At 35.2% G+C, this 17,136-nt stretch overlaps 1 protein-coding gene across 2 annotated transcripts in view; it reads left to right on the forward strand.

The window, feature by feature from the left end:
* Positions 1-5,385: 5,385 nt before the first annotated feature.
* LOC108744635 overlaps positions 5,386-17,136 on the forward strand; it is a 23,786-nt gene continuing 12,035 nt past the window's right edge. For both annotated transcript variants that reach the window (XM_018480499.2, XM_018480500.1), the window contains exon 1: positions 5,386-5,763. In XM_018480499.2, the coding sequence (XP_018336001.1) occupies positions 5,655-5,763 (109 nt within the window). In that variant the 5' untranslated portion in view covers positions 5,386-5,654. The remainder of the gene's footprint in view (positions 5,764-17,136) is intronic.

Consider the following 17,136-nt stretch of genomic DNA (forward strand, 5'->3'; position numbering starts at 1 on the left):
TTTTCTTCTAAATTAAAAGCATTAGGCAAAAATCGAAGACGAGCCAAAACACGTGCAAGCAAAGCAGCTGTCAAAAATTAACTGAACATTCAACATGGCCGAACTTGTCGGTATAAGTGAGAGACATAAGTACCAACATAACGCCACAAAAAAATTGAAAATCGAATATACGTAATCCGCAGAAATTCACAATCCGCAACACTTTTTGAGCAGACTTCGTATATGTAGCTCTTAGGCTTTCACGGCCGGCGTCTATTCTGGGCTTTTTGACCATGGTCCGTGGAATCTTGCTTTTCCAGACGTTTCGCCGTTCTTTGCTGACAGTATCTTCAGTACTGACTGGGCAGGTGCTGCAGCAAAGAACGGCGAAAAATCTGGAAAAGCAAGATTCCACGGACCATGGCCAAAAAGCCCGGAAGAAAACACAGCATCGATAGACTTCGTATATGCCAATCAGAAAAACCTTTCTCGCCATAACCTTGCCTCATCTAAACCCACGATCAAAAATGGTAATTAATGATGGTTAGGCATTCAACTTATAAAAGATTTCTATATAAATCCAAATACTAATCAGTTCTTAGCACTAAAGATCAAAATTGACAACATGCACTTACAAACTAACTCAATCATTAAAAGGCAAGGTGCTATTTTTTAAGCGAATCTCACCAAATCGTAACCTGAAGCCATGATACATTCCACATTAAACATACCAATTAAAGAGTCTTTCCCCACCATAACCATCAACAACCCCTGCTGCATTAATAGCACTTCACATATGCCAATTAGGAATTCCTCTTTTACCATTGCTTAACCTAAACCTATGGTACTTTTCACTTGGCATACGCAAGTCAATCAGGACGTCCTCTCTCGCCTAAACCCATGGTACATTCCACATTAGAGAAACCTTTCCACCATAACCCAACCTAAACCATTTATATATGTCAATTAGGAAGACTCTCTCCACCATAACTTAACCTAAACCCGCGGTACATTTCACAATTTTACTACAAGCATATCAATATTAGAGAAATCTTTCCCACTACTAGCAAACCTAAACCCTTGGTGAATACCACTTATAAATCTTACAATTAGTTTCATAAAATATTCACGACGCAACGTTAACATACCCGTGTAAAACAAGTGAATATTTAAATAACAAATTCAAGGAGTTAAAGGTCATCACAGGCGAAAATGCAAATTTCTTCAAGCCGTAAAATGAGTCAGAACTTAAGTGGAAAACAAAACATAATGTATTTACATTAAGCTCTCTAACCTGTTATCTGATAAGGCTATTCGATGCCCTTTACCTCTAATGTTCAACATGAAATACCTCTCGAAATTGCTACACGTGCAAAAACGTAGGATTTGGTAGAACTAATGATTTTAAACGTCCAGCAACGTAATTTATTATATTTTTACATGTTACTTACAGCTAATAATATTCAAGGAGCTTACCTGGAATTTCAAGTCTACGGAGCTTTAGTAATAATGCATAATTGGTAGATTACAAGTCTTGACAGTGGTGACATAGCGAAGTAGGGGGAGGAGTGCAGAAGGTGTCATGGTACCGAGAAGCGCAAATGTGTAGGAGGAGGGGGCCGGCCAAAAATGTTTTATTCGTTATCAACAGGGCCGCAGTAATGTTGGATATGCCTTTTAAAATATTTTGTACCATGTACCAAGACCACTGTTCTTGTGCGCAAAAATATCAAGATTTTTGTTATGGGAAAAGTTACTGTTTTGTTCCTAACCGTAAAAAAAAGGTAAAAGTCGAATCCTTTATAGTCCAGGTTCCCATAGCACAAACATGTAAACAATATAAAAGTCGACGTCGTTACAAATGTTAATTTTAAATTGTTTAATTTAATTTTATCTGACACAAATTACCTACCTATTAACTAAATCAAACCCGTAAAATAAATTTCCCATTTTCCACAATAGGTAATGGGTAGTGTCCGACCGAAAGTTCGGTTTCGGTTTCGGTCGAGTTTCGGCAAAAAAACGAGTTTCGGTTTCGGCGGCAAACCCGCCACTACGACCGAAACCGAAACTGCGTTCGGGAGTTCTCGCGCTCTGCTCGGTCATGTTCGGCGCGTTAAATTTCATCCAAGCGAAGTAGATTAGTAGACATTTCGCCATAACATAAGATTGTTTAATTATGAATACTAATAAGAAATAACGATTACAGGTACCTGCTTGAAATTATTAGTAGTCGTCGCCTTTTACAATATTATGATCGCGATTAGTTTATAATTTAGTCGTTTACCTTTTGTTTCTGTTGAAGTTTAGTGTCATTCAACATGACGAATTAAGTTTAGAAGAAGTTAATTTGTTCTTAATTAAGATAAAAGTGATTTATTTTGTTTTGTTTATTACTTAAATATTAAGTTCCTATACCTATTGTGATATTAGGTAACAATAACAAAAGTAATTTTATGTTTAATATTATATAAAAAAAAGCATGAATAATCTTCAAAAGAAAAATGAGTCTAGTCTACTATACTTACTCAAATAAACATCTCACCTATTTTAAGAATTTTTAAGGCACAATTAAAGTATTTTCTTAAATGAGGGGTTGTTATGTGGGTTTTGATTTGATTATCAATAAGTGAAAATGTCAATGACTGCACAGCTATGTGATTTAAAGACAAAAAAATAAAACTGACTGATTATAATAACGTTTTCTTTATTTTTCTCTCAAAACATGATCCATATAAGGAAGTTTCGGTTTCGGCTTCGGTCGAAACTGAGACCATTGCCGAAATTCGGTTTCGGTTTCGGTTTCGGTCGTAAAAACCAGTTTCGGTCGGACACTAGTAATGGGGGAACGACTTTTGATACCCCCTCGGTGACCACCCGTATTATATGTCAAGAGCCCCCTTCCTCTCTAGTTTTCCCGTAGTAAATATGGTTTTAAATCATTTTTTGCAAACAGAAAGTTTCCAATATAGCTCCCTAAAAGATACTGACTACGTGACGAAAACCTACGCTTTTGATGACCCCCATCCCTAACGAGTCACGTAGTATGGGTACGTTCTCATACTTATTTACTGTATTCAAAAATGTCAGGCGCCTTCACCGAATATTAAACCAAATAAAAAACCGTGTATGTAAATAGTTCGCCTGCCACGGGAATTAAATCTCAAAGATTATTCCCGCTTTTACCGAGTACGTTTTAATCACAATCAGTCGCCAAAACGTACAAAAAATTATAATATTAAAATGAAAAAATTCTAGGTCAAAATATGCTGCATAAACAGCTGTATCTTTTGATTGCGTTTACTTATTAAAAGTTTGATTTTTTTTTACAACTCCATGGGATTTCAGACCTAACTATTTGATATTAATTTCAACCTGATATCTCCAGATATTTCTGAGGAAAAGGTCTTGACAGACAGACAGACGGCAAAGTAATCTTATAAGGGTTCCTTTTGAGGTACGGAATACTAAAAAGGCGTAAAATTTCAAGGATTCATAAGGAATAGGTAGTTATAACCACTATCGTCATTATCACAAGGTCGTCAATCAAAAAACCGATATTGCACACGCACCTCCACTAGTCTAATTTGTGACGTATTCATATTCTTGTGCACGAATAATATTCTTCATCTTATCCATATAAAGATAAGCCAAAATGATTACCGAACATAGAAATGACATTTTTTTGTCCAAATTTTCTTTTTATGTCACATGAACGAAAAAATACATAATTTGCTGAACGTGTGGAATATGTTTTTCCAACCGTCACGTCTATCTGAAAATATCACCTAATTCCCTAAACTAGCCGAACTCAAAATCTTTTGAACAAATTGTTTTCACTCACTTCACTCCTCCAAGGTAGTTGTATTTTTCAAAAGATAATCCGATTTTTACTATTTAATCAACATAAGATCGTCAGTCCTAAGACTGGTTGGACACGCACCTCCACTCTTTCCTATCCTGAGCTAATCTTCGCATTTCCCTAAAACTGGAACAATCCACATCCTTAATTATTTGGGAACAGTAATATAATCTAGGTCTACCTCTACCCCTTCGAACTCCCGTTTCTGCCTCTAATATGTCTCTGACTAGACCTTCATGCCTGAGAAGGTGTCCTACTAACCTATCTCGCCTATCTCATTTAACATTGTCTAAATCTATAAATCCTATATACGCACTTTTTCCTTTTTCTATCGTTTTCTCTATTGTTACCCGTGTAGCGACCAACATAAATTAGAGCACCCTGTATATATAATGTAGTTTTGTAAATATGTAAATCTTTTGTATCATATTCCTTTTCTGTGTAAATATTTCTCAACAATGTCTTCTAAAGCTTTTGTATTGTATCCATCTGTTCCAATAACTTTTATTACTGTAGTTTCCTATAATCCCTATTAACATTTCAACTTCGCGTACTAACCGCATGACGTCTGTACTTTGCTATCCGTCCTAATTGCTATTTTATGAGGGGTTTCTTCGGTGATTTGGGTTCAACAACTTAATTCTATATTTTCTATCTTCAGCATTTTTCAAATCATATTTTCTTACTATTGGTTCCCTTCTTTTATCTACAACCCTTAGCTCCACCTTCATAACTTTCCTAAATTATTCAAATTCTATATTCTTCAGTTCTAAATCAACCTTCGTTTACTTCTTACTCTTCTTCAGCTCTAACAGTTTCAAATAAGTATTTGTTTTTACCAGATTTTATTATTATAATATTGAACACGCCAAGAACCAAACCCGTAAAGCTAGAATGGCCTCCCGCGTTCCTCTATTTCTTCTACTCCAAAATTAATCTTCCCCTAATAGTTCTTCCGCCTTTTTTTCCATCCTCCTCTGTACAATTCTAGTTGAAATTTTTGACGCATGGGAAGTTAAGCTAATTATTCTATATGTATCGCACCTATCCGTGCCTCTCTTTTTAAGTATGATTACTACCACGTTCTGTTTATAATCCTGTAGGATTTTCCCCATCTCGTCAATGTGACTAAGTAGCTTAAACATACGATCTCTAACCACTTGTCCTGCGTGTTTTACAATTTCTCCCTGAATCCCATCTACACCTGGCGCCTCATTATTTTCTTTAATTTTAATTTTCTTAAATTAAAAAAAAAAATGTTGACAATAACTGATCAAAACGTCACCGTCGTCGCGACAAATAAAAACAAATGTAAATGTATATTTTCATACTACCTATTTGTTTTTATATCAATTACTGGAATAACAAATACATAATTATCTAAATGATTTGCAAAATAATAATTTCGCCATTTAATCGTTAAATTATGTAACAACAATGAGTCGAAAGTACCCACGTGTCTTATGTATACCTGGATAATTGATTTTTCAATCACTAAGCGTAAAATTTTCCGTAACTATTAATTCCTTTGTCGCCGTCGTCCCTTACGGCCACGTCATCTCGGTTACACCGGTAAGACACTTATAATTCGCAGAATTTCGATCAACTTCTCAACATTAATTAGATATCGTACGTAGACACATAGTTCTTTCGAGGCAATCGCAGTAAAAAAACACAAAATCAGATAAATCAAATCGACCACCTAACGATATAGGGGGCGCTTGTAAGCATGGTATCGAGTTGAAATGTCGGCTCTGGACAGTGGCTAGTTTGTTTGCACCATCCCTACGTGACGGTCAGGCTTAACACGACCATGGGGTGCGCGAGCAGCAACCCTCTCATAAGAGGCGGCAAAACTATTGTTCAAACGGCTAAAGATTCGGCACATGAAATTGCACATAAAGGAGATGAAGTCATACACAGTAAGTATTACGTAGCTTGATATTTAGTTTTCTTTTTTTTTCAGTTTAGGAAATTTTGAATTATGAAAGAATAATCGAAATTGTTATTTGGAATAGTGAGCACAAACAAACGCATATAATTATCGATTAACTGCAAATATATACATTACATACTTATAGGTAAGTGTGTATGTATCTACGCGGTCACGGATAATTCCAATTTTAATGTAGATAAAATGATGAAATCTTAAAAATATAATAGCAAAACAATAAAGGTATCTTTAGAATGCTTAAATGTGCCATTCAATATTCTTTCTTGCTATTAAATATAAGACTATTTTTTTGTTGTAAAAAAATTGTTTTCATCTTGCAATAATAGGTATGGTATAATTAATAAAAGTACAATAAATATCATAGACACATTTTTTAAGAATGCTATTATTCAAAATACTTTTTTAACTTTTCACCGCTTGAAACTGACAGTTAATAATATAAAAATAACAAAACTAATTGTAAGATAAGTACTACAAATATAGATCGACATTGTAGCTGCTAATTCTTTTCAGGGAATAAAGGGGATTCGCTACTGTTTTAGGAATAAAATTCGATATTGTTTTCACTTTACCATGGAATTGGACTCCTTCAGATTTTGCACTTCTTATACTGTGTATTTTCATGTTAATCGATTGATCGATTCTGCACTTCACCAATAAAAAAATATCTAAGTATATTATTAATTATATCAACACTATAACTTGTTGTAAATGTCTTTGTACTAATTATTATTTATTATTAACGACGTATTTATGTCAACCGGTGTAGACAATATTGATAAAAACAACTATTACTACTACTACTAACACTGCATACCTTTACACGAACCTATAGACTGATTTAATTTTTTTATGGAGATAGATTGTAAATGTACTGACTACTTAGAAAACACAGGGTTGTACTGGGAAAAAAATAAAGTGTGTTTAAAATTTTAATTTGTATTCACTTGGATTTCTCCTCCCATTTTCACTTCCTAATTAACTCGCCATCAAGTTTTAAAAGAATAGATAAATATTTTCCTAGTTTTACTTTTATACCGTAAGACATACCGTTAATGATAGTGCGTGTACATACGAGGTCTGTTGAAAAAGTATCGCGAATTTTGTGTTTTGTTTCAAAAATTATTTATTCATGAATATCTATTTTGTCAATGTTCGGAATGCATCCGTGTTTTTCACACAAAAGATTCAGATTCTTTAATCAATTTTTTGTAATAGGCAAAGATGAAGACGAGCCAAAACATGTGCAAGCAAAGCAGCTGTCAAAAATTAACTGAACATTCAACATGGCCGAACTTGTCGGTATAAGTGAGAGACATAAGTACCAACATAACGCCACAAAAAAATTGAAAATCGAATATACGTAATCCGCAGAAATTCACAATCCGCAACACTTTTTGAGCAGACTTCGTATATGTAGCTCTTAGGCTTTCACGGCCGGCGTCTATTCTGGGCTTTTTGACCATGGTCCGTGGAATCTTGCTTTTCCAGACGTTTCGCCGTTCTTTGCTGACAGTATCTTCAGTACTGACTGGGCAGGTGCTGCAGCAAAGAACGGCGAAAAATCTGGAAAAGCAAGATTCCACGGACCATGGCCAAAAAGCCCGGAAGAAAACACAGCATCGATAGACTTCGTATATGCCAATCAGAAAAACCTTTCTCGCCATAACCTTGCCTCATCTAAACCCACGATCAAAAATGGTAATTAATGATGGTTAGGCATTCAACTTATAAAAGATTTCTATATAAATCCAAATACTAATCAGTTCTTAGCACTAAAGATCAAAATTGACAACATGCACTTACAAACTAACTCAATCATTAAAAGGCAAGGTGCTATTTTTTAAGCGAATCTCACCAAATCGTAACCTGAAGCCATGATACATTCCACATTAAACATACCAATTAAAGAGTCTTTCCCCACCATAACCATCAACAACCCCTGCTGCATTAATAGCACTTCACATATGCCAATTAGGAATTCCTCTTTTACCATTGCTTAACCTAAACCTATGGTACTTTTCACTTGGCATACGCAAGTCAATCAGGACGTCCTCTCTCGCCTAAACCCATGGTACATTCCACATTAGAGAAACCTTTCCACCATAACCCAACCTAAACCATTTATATATGTCAATTAGGAAGACTCTCTCCACCATAACTTAACCTAAACCCGCGGTACATTTCACAATTTTACTACAAGCATATCAATATTAGAGAAATCTTTCCCACTACTAGCAAACCTAAACCCTTGGTGAATACCACTTATAAATCTTACAATTAGTTTCATAAAATATTCACGACGCAACGTTAACATACCCGTGTAAAACAAGTGAATATTTAAATAACAAATTCAAGGAGTTAAAGGTCATCACAGGCGAAAATGCAAATTTCTTCAAGCCGTAAAATGAGTCAGAACTTAAGTGGAAAACAAAACATAATGTATTTACATTAAGCTCTCTAACCTGTTATCTGATAAGGCTATTCGATGCCCTTTACCTCTAATGTTCAACATGAAATACCTCTCGAAATTGCTACACGTGCAAAAACGTAGGATTTGGTAGAACTAATGATTTTAAACGTCCAGCAACGTAATTTATTATATTTTTACATGTTACTTACAGCTAATAATATTCAAGGAGCTTACCTGGAATTTCAAGTCTACGGAGCTTTAGTAATAATGCATAATTGGTAGATTACAAGTCTTGACAGTGGTGACATAGCGAAGTAGGGGGAGGAGTGCAGAAGGTGTCATGGTACCGAGAAGCGCAAATGTGTAGGAGGAGGGGGCCGGCCAAAAATGTTTTATTCGTTATCAACAGGGCCGCAGTAATGTTGGATATGCCTTTTAAAATATTTTGTACCATGTACCAAGACCACTGTTCTTGTGCGCAAAAATATCAAGATTTTTGTTATGGGAAAAGTTACTGTTTTGTTCCTAACCGTAAAAAAAAGGTAAAAGTCGAATCCTTTATAGTCCAGGTTCCCATAGCACAAACATGTAAACAATATAAAAGTCGACGTCGTTACAAATGTTAATTTTAAATTGTTTAATTTAATTTTATCTGACACAAATTACCTACCTATTAACTAAATCAAACCCGTAAAATAAATTTCCCATTTTCCACAATAGGTAATGGGTAGTGTCCGACCGAAAGTTCGGTTTCGGTTTCGGTCGAGTTTCGGCAAAAAAACGAGTTTCGGTTTCGGCGGCAAACCCGCCACTACGACCGAAACCGAAACTGCGTTCGGGAGTTCTCGCGCTCTGCTCGGTCATGTTCGGCGCGTTAAATTTCATCCAAGCGAAGTAGATTAGTAGACATTTCGCCATAACATAAGATTGTTTAATTATGAATACTAATAAGAAATAACGATTACAGGTACCTGCTTGAAATTATTAGTAGTCGTCGCCTTTTGCAATATTATGATNATGTTGATCGATTAATAGATAAATAAAGACAATAAAAATAGATCATTCCGATGAAATGTGTACAGATAAAAAATTAACAAAATCCTACCTTTCTACAGACGAGAATCCATTTTCCTGTTCAGCACATCACATACGAATCACAACACTCCTGCAATGCAAAGATAATATTAATCTTAATGCACATACCACATGCATCGAAGACGCCATCAACATCATTAAAGACAGTACAACTGTAGGGATAGATATACAAGGGCAAAAGATTAGTATGCTTAGATTTGCAGATGATATAGCAGTATTAGTATCTAACAAGGAGTTAACTTTAAATAAAATGGAAGCGTAAAGTAAAACAAAAATACTGATATGCAAGGGAAGAAAAGGTAGAGAAAGAGCGAATATAAAGATATGAGACGAAAAATTAGAAGAAGTAGCCGATTTTAGGTATATAGGAAGTCAGATAAGTCAGAACGGAAGAAGAAGAAGATCGAGTCGTCTTCAATAAAAAGAAGTCAATACTACGCTCGCGAACGATTAATTTAGAATTTCGAAAAAGATTGTTAAAAGTGTATGTTTGAATCACGGCGTTATACAGGTGCGAAACATGGACAGTGGGCGCGGCGGAAAAGAAAACGTAAGCACCGTTCGAAATGTGGTGTTACCGGTGAATGATGAGGATACCGTGGATAGAGATGGATGAAAAAAAGAGGTATTAGAAAGAATAGGAGAACAGAGAACTCTACGGAAGTCAATACAAAGTAGGCGAGATAGGTTGGTAGGACTCCTTCTCAGGCATGAAGGTCTAGTCAGAGACATATTGGAGGCAAAAACAGGAGTTAAGAGGAGTAGAAGTAGACCCAGGTTAGATAACTGTTCGAAAATAGTTAAGGATGTGGGTTGTTCTTGTTTTGGGGAAATGCGAAGATTAGCTCAAGTAGAAATAAGTGGAGGTGCGTGTCCAAGCAGTCTTAAGACTGACGACCTTAGAATGATGATGATGGTGATGACGACTTCCATTATATTTCCAGTTGCTTTGAATACTGTAATACATATTTGTCTAAGTGCTGCCCAAAAGCCTTTAAAAAGCAGTCCAAACGCAAATTATAAAAATATTGACCAACTCGTGTTTCTTAATATTTGAACGTCAATCCACGTCAGGTATTGCTTTTGTTATTAAAACATGCATTATTTCTCAAGCAGTGGTAAGCAACTGAATAATGGTGTGGAAAAATAACATTAAGTATAAATCGCGGACAATAGGCTTATTAATCAATCAAAAATTTTGAAAATCAGTTATTACACTTTTCAATTTTTTCTGTACATTTTGAAAAAGCTCTTGGCAATGTTAAATGGGACAAGATGTTAAATATACTTTAAAATATAGGGATGAGTTATAGAGATTGAAGAGTGATATTTAGTTTGTATAAACAGCAACAGGCAGTTATAGAGCTGGAGATGCAACGTAGGGAAGTAAATATTAAAAAGGGAGTCAGCCAGGGATGCACACTGTCACCGCTACTTTTTAATCTATACATCGAAGACGCCATCAACATCATTAAAGACAGTACAACTGTAGGGATAGATGTGCAAGGGCAAAAGATTAGTATGCTTAGATTTGCANCCCTCTCTATTCCTTCCTTGTAGAACAGTTTATCATTTTTCATAAAATACCAAATCAGTTCGTCTTACGCCTTCAGCAGAACAAGTCTCTTCTCTTCTCCTTTCGTTAGGCCAGTTGTTGTTAAGTTGTAAATATATGTTGTTGTTGTCTAGTTTTAATTATTCGTTTTCTAAGTCCTCCTCAAAACCTTTTTTATAACTTTTGAACCAGTGGTGGGTTAACGAAAAAAAATTGGGATAACCTGGGCTAACCTTGAGCTATCAAATAACAGCGTGAAATAATTGAATTTTACAAATTTTTATTTTCAGTAGTTTTCAACTTAAAAAAACAGAGCTAAATCTACCCTGTATTAGGGGAAATGTAGTTGTTGACTGTAATATTAAATTGTTTTGTTAACCCCTACCCAGCTTTGATTTGATACTTTTGATCATCTAATTACCTACTAATTATTGTTGAGTCATCAAGCAATTATCAATTAAGAATTTACATATTTTTAATAGGACATTTACATCCAAATTAGCAGGACAATTTGAAAATGCTACCTATTTTTAGAAATTTAAATCATTAAATACTTTTTACGCCAAATTTGTTTTTTACAACTAGCTGACTTTCTTGTCATGGTATATTGTCACATTTTTCTATTTATTTATTTTAAATGAACATAGAATATCTATTGTAGGTATACGACAGCAAAGTAATATCTAGTTTTTAATTAAGTCTGTAGGGATTAAATTTAGCGCTTGCTGCTAATATGAAATTGACACTTAATTATAAAAAACTAGTTCCGCCAAGAATATTGCTTTCCTTGTACTGTACCATATATTTCTTAAAGGTTGGGTTATGTTATTGGTAAGATTACCCTAATTATGTTTCAAACGAGAATACTCATTTCAACGGATTCAACTCTACACCTTCGTTGAAAAACCGCCAATTAAAAGTTAAAATTGAAATGGTTTAGGTTTAGTGAGGGTGGTATTTAATGTAAAGCCTGCCAGAACGGTTATCCGGTACCTTGATGAACACAAACAACATACTGAAGAGTAATCAAATGAAAATTGGTGAAACAACATTTATAAGTTAAGAACAGAATGTGTAGATTTCATTATTTTCCGGCATTTTTTATCAAAGATCAATGAATAATGGGCGAAACTTAAAGATATTACGTTATTATGGATTTTATTAAGTCGAAACCCCTCTATATTATTTAATTATTGAATCTACACAAAATTTTAATGACTTCATGTATAGCACTTTACCTACCATGTAGCACCTTTTAGTGATAACAAGTATTACAGTTTAGTTTTCATTCGGATTAGTGTCAATTTATAACTATTTATACTAGTTCTGGTTAGGATGGGTTAGGTTTGTTTCTTTGCCCAATGCTTTGTCAACTTAATTCATCTAGTTCAAGTTAAAACCCGAATATTTTGTAACTGTATTTACATCCAATTAATGACCTTTATAGTTATAAGGCGTGTTACCAATTTCCACGATGTTCTTTCCAAAAAGGAAAAACCAAGAAAAATGAAACTTCAAAAGCAAATTGATCAAACATATTGCATTTTTCATCGAGTGTAGTCTAGCGGTAAATAGATCACCTGAACGACAATTACCCTGGTAGTGAAGTCTTGAAGGCGTACAAACGTGAACAAAAGGTCTATTGACCTCAGTAAATAAAGCACATACATGTATTGATTGTTCAAGAAAATGCTTGCAAAGTAATTTGTATCTACCTACAATACGGAATTCTACTCCCCATTTCCGTTTTAAGTGAAAAGAAAATATTAGGAACGAAGTAAAATGATCTCACAGCATTACGAACATTAATAGTGTAGCGAGCACGAGTGTGTTTGTGTGCGATCGGGCACACGTGTGCGTGAACGGCTTATCGATTCGCCTACTAGCCGCGGGCGCCTTTCTTCATGTGCGCCGTATTTGTAAATGTGTGTGTCGTACCTGCGTTCTGGGGAAGCAGTTAAACAGTTCAAAGAAAAAATAAACCATCCGGATGTTTCCAGAAGGTTCCCGAAAGTAAACAAAAGAGTATTTAAAGGAAGAGAGAGAGAGAAATAGCACAGTAGTGTAATAAATAGAATAATTTATAACCTAAATGTAGTAATAATTTAATGGTGTTTTTAAATTCTTCAATAATTAGTGTAAATAAATTGTTTTTGTCGTTATCAGTATTAGAAGTTGATTTTGTTAAACCTACGAACATTACAATAGTTTAGTTCCTTCTTGAAACTTATCATATTTCCCGAAGTGCATTCGGCTTTCGATGAAAACTGCAACACCCTCCACATATTCTACAGGTTTCTGTGTCAAGAAATAAGAATTTATTTCGTCCTTGAAGCGATCCAGAAATAGGCAACCGTTAACTCCCGAACAATGGTATGATTAATGGGAGAGATTTAGCATTTGTTGTAAATGTGGCGCGCAGTTGATTTGAATAACAAATTCTCGGTTTTGTAGTGTAAAACATTACCTAGACCTTATTTTTCAAGTTTTATCTTAAATCGCCACACGTATAGAAATAACTTTTTTTGAAACGCCCACAATCCTTTTCAAAAGAAAAACGTAAAAAAATAAATGTAGCTCTGAAGCTTTATGGTCGGTATAGATCGGTTCCAATTTCCATTTGAATTTATCAAAAGAACTGTAGTCATACAAGATTTCAATCTCTTCCACTCGACTAAGCCAGTATTTTTAGGGTTGGAAAAGACTTTTGACAAAATATGGCATATAAGAACTACTCCTTAAACTCCAATCGGCCATCACCCACCAGATAAGGCGTGTTACCAATTTCCATGATGTTCTTTCCAAAAATTTTCGAAATTTCTCCTGTTCGATGAGTATTTCAGTTTCTGGGTCGACCACGAGCCACCAAACAGCAGTTTAGAATAAGTGAGAATGTACTAGATATTCCTTGAATGTTTATACCGTTGTTATCAGCTAGAATGGTCTACAATGCCAAGGGTTGTCTTCAAATAAAACGCTCCAGAGCAGATATGGGGAACCTTCGATCTCAAGGCCACATGCGGCTTCCGCAAGTTATGTGTGCGGTCGTCATGAAAACTAGTCCTTGTTTTAATTAATATATAACGATAAAATTTATTAGAATTTGTTGAACATTACAACAATTACAATGGTGCAGCTCTGACGGTATAAAATGGATACTATACAAAAGCAAGTGTAGGTTCTATAACCAAACAAAATGTTACTACTCTTATTGGTTTGATGCTTTTTTCATATTGTAATGTTTGTAGATTTAACAAAATTAACTGCTAAGACTGATAACGACAAAAACTATTTATTTACACTAATTATTACAGAACTTAAAAACACCATTAAATTATTACTGAACTTAGGTTTTGAATTATTCTATTTATTTACATTACTGTTGATATATCACTATTCACTGCGCCATTTATTTCACTGCTATCACTGTGAATTTATTTCCGGATTCGCTTCTGCAACGGTCAATTTATTTCTACTTCTCTCGGCGATCGTCTCTTTTAAATACTTTTTTGTTTACTTTCGGGAGCCTTCTGGAAACATCCGGATAGTTTATTTTTTCTTTGAACTGTTTTAACTGCTTTCCTAGAACGCAGGTACGACGCACACATTTAGAAATACGGCGCACATGAAGAAAGGCGCCCGCGGCTGGTCGGCGGATCGATAAGCCGTTCACGCACACGTGTGCCCGATCGCACACAAACACACTCGTGCTCGCTACAATACGTAAAACTAAAGGAATAAAGAAATAGTGAATAGAAAATATCTCAAGATCAGTTTAGAACACCCTGTATGTACTGCTACTTAATTCTCTTTTAAATTGCTAATCGATTCGACAAATTTTGCGTGCAGCAGTCGAATTAAAGGCCTGTAATTAAATGTGTCGCACGATGAAACATCTCACGCAAATCACGGCGCTTGATGAGTTTGCACAATGTCCTGGCGTAAGTCAGGACGTCAACCTGACCTTTCAAGGAACTTCTTTGTCCCAAACGAACTGAATACATTAATACTGTATATGTACGTATTAAAATACAGATATTTATACACTTGTACACTTATGCATGTTGCACAGGACACATAACGACATCGCGTTTGATGGTGAACTTTACCATGAAATATGCGAACAATTTTACACTAAACATGTAAACGACGCTACTTTGTTTGGCTATTTTTAAATGACATTTTGCCTCTCGTGGACATTCGGTAAAATTAAGCAATTTATAAAACGCCAAGACGGAAAAAACTAAATTTTTATGACAATGCAAAAATTATAATTTACGATTGTAAGTAACTCAATTTGCAGTAGAAGTATACTTCGTTTAGTTTCTGTAGCGGTGTGACCTTCAGTTTGACCGGCGCAAAGTAGAAAAGAACAGCACTAGGCCAGAAAAGGAAGGAGACAACTCTCGGCCAAACTCTTAACCGGTGAGGAGCGTATAATCCGTACAGTACTGCACGGAAAAATTGACCATTTCATCCACTACAATTGTATGCTCAAATGTGCTGTTATTGGTACCAATTACTCTTGAAAGTATCAACGAGATATTTATTTAATTTTGAAGACATATTAAAGGCTTTAACGCTTAGTTTCGACTCGCACTACTATTCATGATTGAAGAAAACTTTTGGCAGGTACGGTACTCTATGAAAAAGTATGTTTAATGAACAAGAGTCGAGAGTATAATGAGCTATTTCCCCCCTATCTACGATTTTGCCAGGGCGCATCCAAGACATTGGAAGGGGCACATCGCTAGAGAAAGTAAATGAAGTACAGTATAAGTTATTAGGTAACTTGTAATGATCTCAATTTTGAAATGTTTCTTTAAAAANGAGTCGAGAGTATAATGAGCTATTTCCCCCCTATCTACGATTTTGCCAGGGCGCATCCAAGACATTGGAAGGGGCACATCGCTAGAGAAAGTAAATGAAGTACAGTATAAGTTATTAGGTAACTTGTAATGATCTCAATTTTGAAATGTTTCTTTAAAAACTATTTCAAGTTTCTTAATTATTACTAAGTAGTATGAAGACCAATCTTAAAATGAAAATTCTGGAAAAGAGGGAAGGTAGGTGTAGGACTTCAGTTCTACTTATTTTTTACTTGGATGTGCGATGTTTGTTTTAAAAGTTACACCCTGTAATAATCAGACGCTTCGGGTGTGTGATGCTTCTATTAATTACACCCTGTAATAATGACACTCGATTAATACCTCAAACTAACGCTGGGTAACGTAATAATTGTATTTATCTCGTTTTTTCAATACAGTTAATCTATCAGACAACTGAGCATTATAGATAAGGCGTTTACTTATAAATGCTTTCACATTCTGCAACTGCATAGACAACAAAAGCTTATAATTCAAAACAAAAATGGCGANGGGTTCAAATTGTAATTTTTATTATTTTCGCTTACGAAGCAACAGGATAGTGGGATAAATTGTAAATATCGCTTTAATATTTAGGTAAATTTTCGTTTTTCATTTTCTCCGTGAAGGGTTTTACGAAACGTCGTAGCAAATTGTAAAACGTATCTTATGATTGACATGGTCAGACGTCATGGTGTTTTACAAGATCTATGTGGACGCTTATGGGTTTATTGTAAGAATAATGAATAGCAAAATTGGTCTAGGTCTTGGTATTACGAAAATCCAAGACCAGGGCCGAAGGAACAAGACCAAGACTAAAACCAAGACCCAACGAACAAGATCACGATCAAAAATAAGACCTGATAGGGAAGAACAAGAGCAAATACGCAAGACTAAACGAAAAATAATTACTTCCGGCGGATTTATGGGTTAAACTGTAAGACTTAAATTGCCATCGCTTGGAGAAACCATTAAACAACGCCTCATCTAGTTTCAAACCAATTTTAAACACCATACAAATCCACTGGCACAAAACACGGCAGCCCCACGCATTGGACAGACGGACACGCATAATTATACCATGGAACTACCATGAAACCAAAATACCAATAAGAGCACACAGGAAAGAAAATACTACAGGTTTAAGGAATACATCTTCCAACCCAGCGATATCCCACGGTCTCATATGTGTCCTTATACGAGGGTGGATTGATAAGTTTCCGGCCTGACCAAGAAAAACAAGGTTTTTAAAAATTTTTTTTTTTTATTTCTCAACATAATCTCCTCCAAGGCTGATACATTTCTCATAGCGGTGTTCCAGTCTATTAATGCCATCTCTATAGACTGATTCGTCAAGCTCCTCAAAATAACCATTTACAGCTTCGATTACTTCTTCATTGTCCGCAAATCTCT

Source organism: Agrilus planipennis, unplaced genomic scaffold (assembly GCF_000699045.2).
Source record: "Agrilus planipennis isolate EAB-ADULT unplaced genomic scaffold, Apla_2.0 scaffold16, whole genome shotgun sequence".
In the NCBI taxonomy this organism is placed as follows: domain Eukaryota; kingdom Metazoa; phylum Arthropoda; class Insecta; order Coleoptera; family Buprestidae; genus Agrilus; species Agrilus planipennis.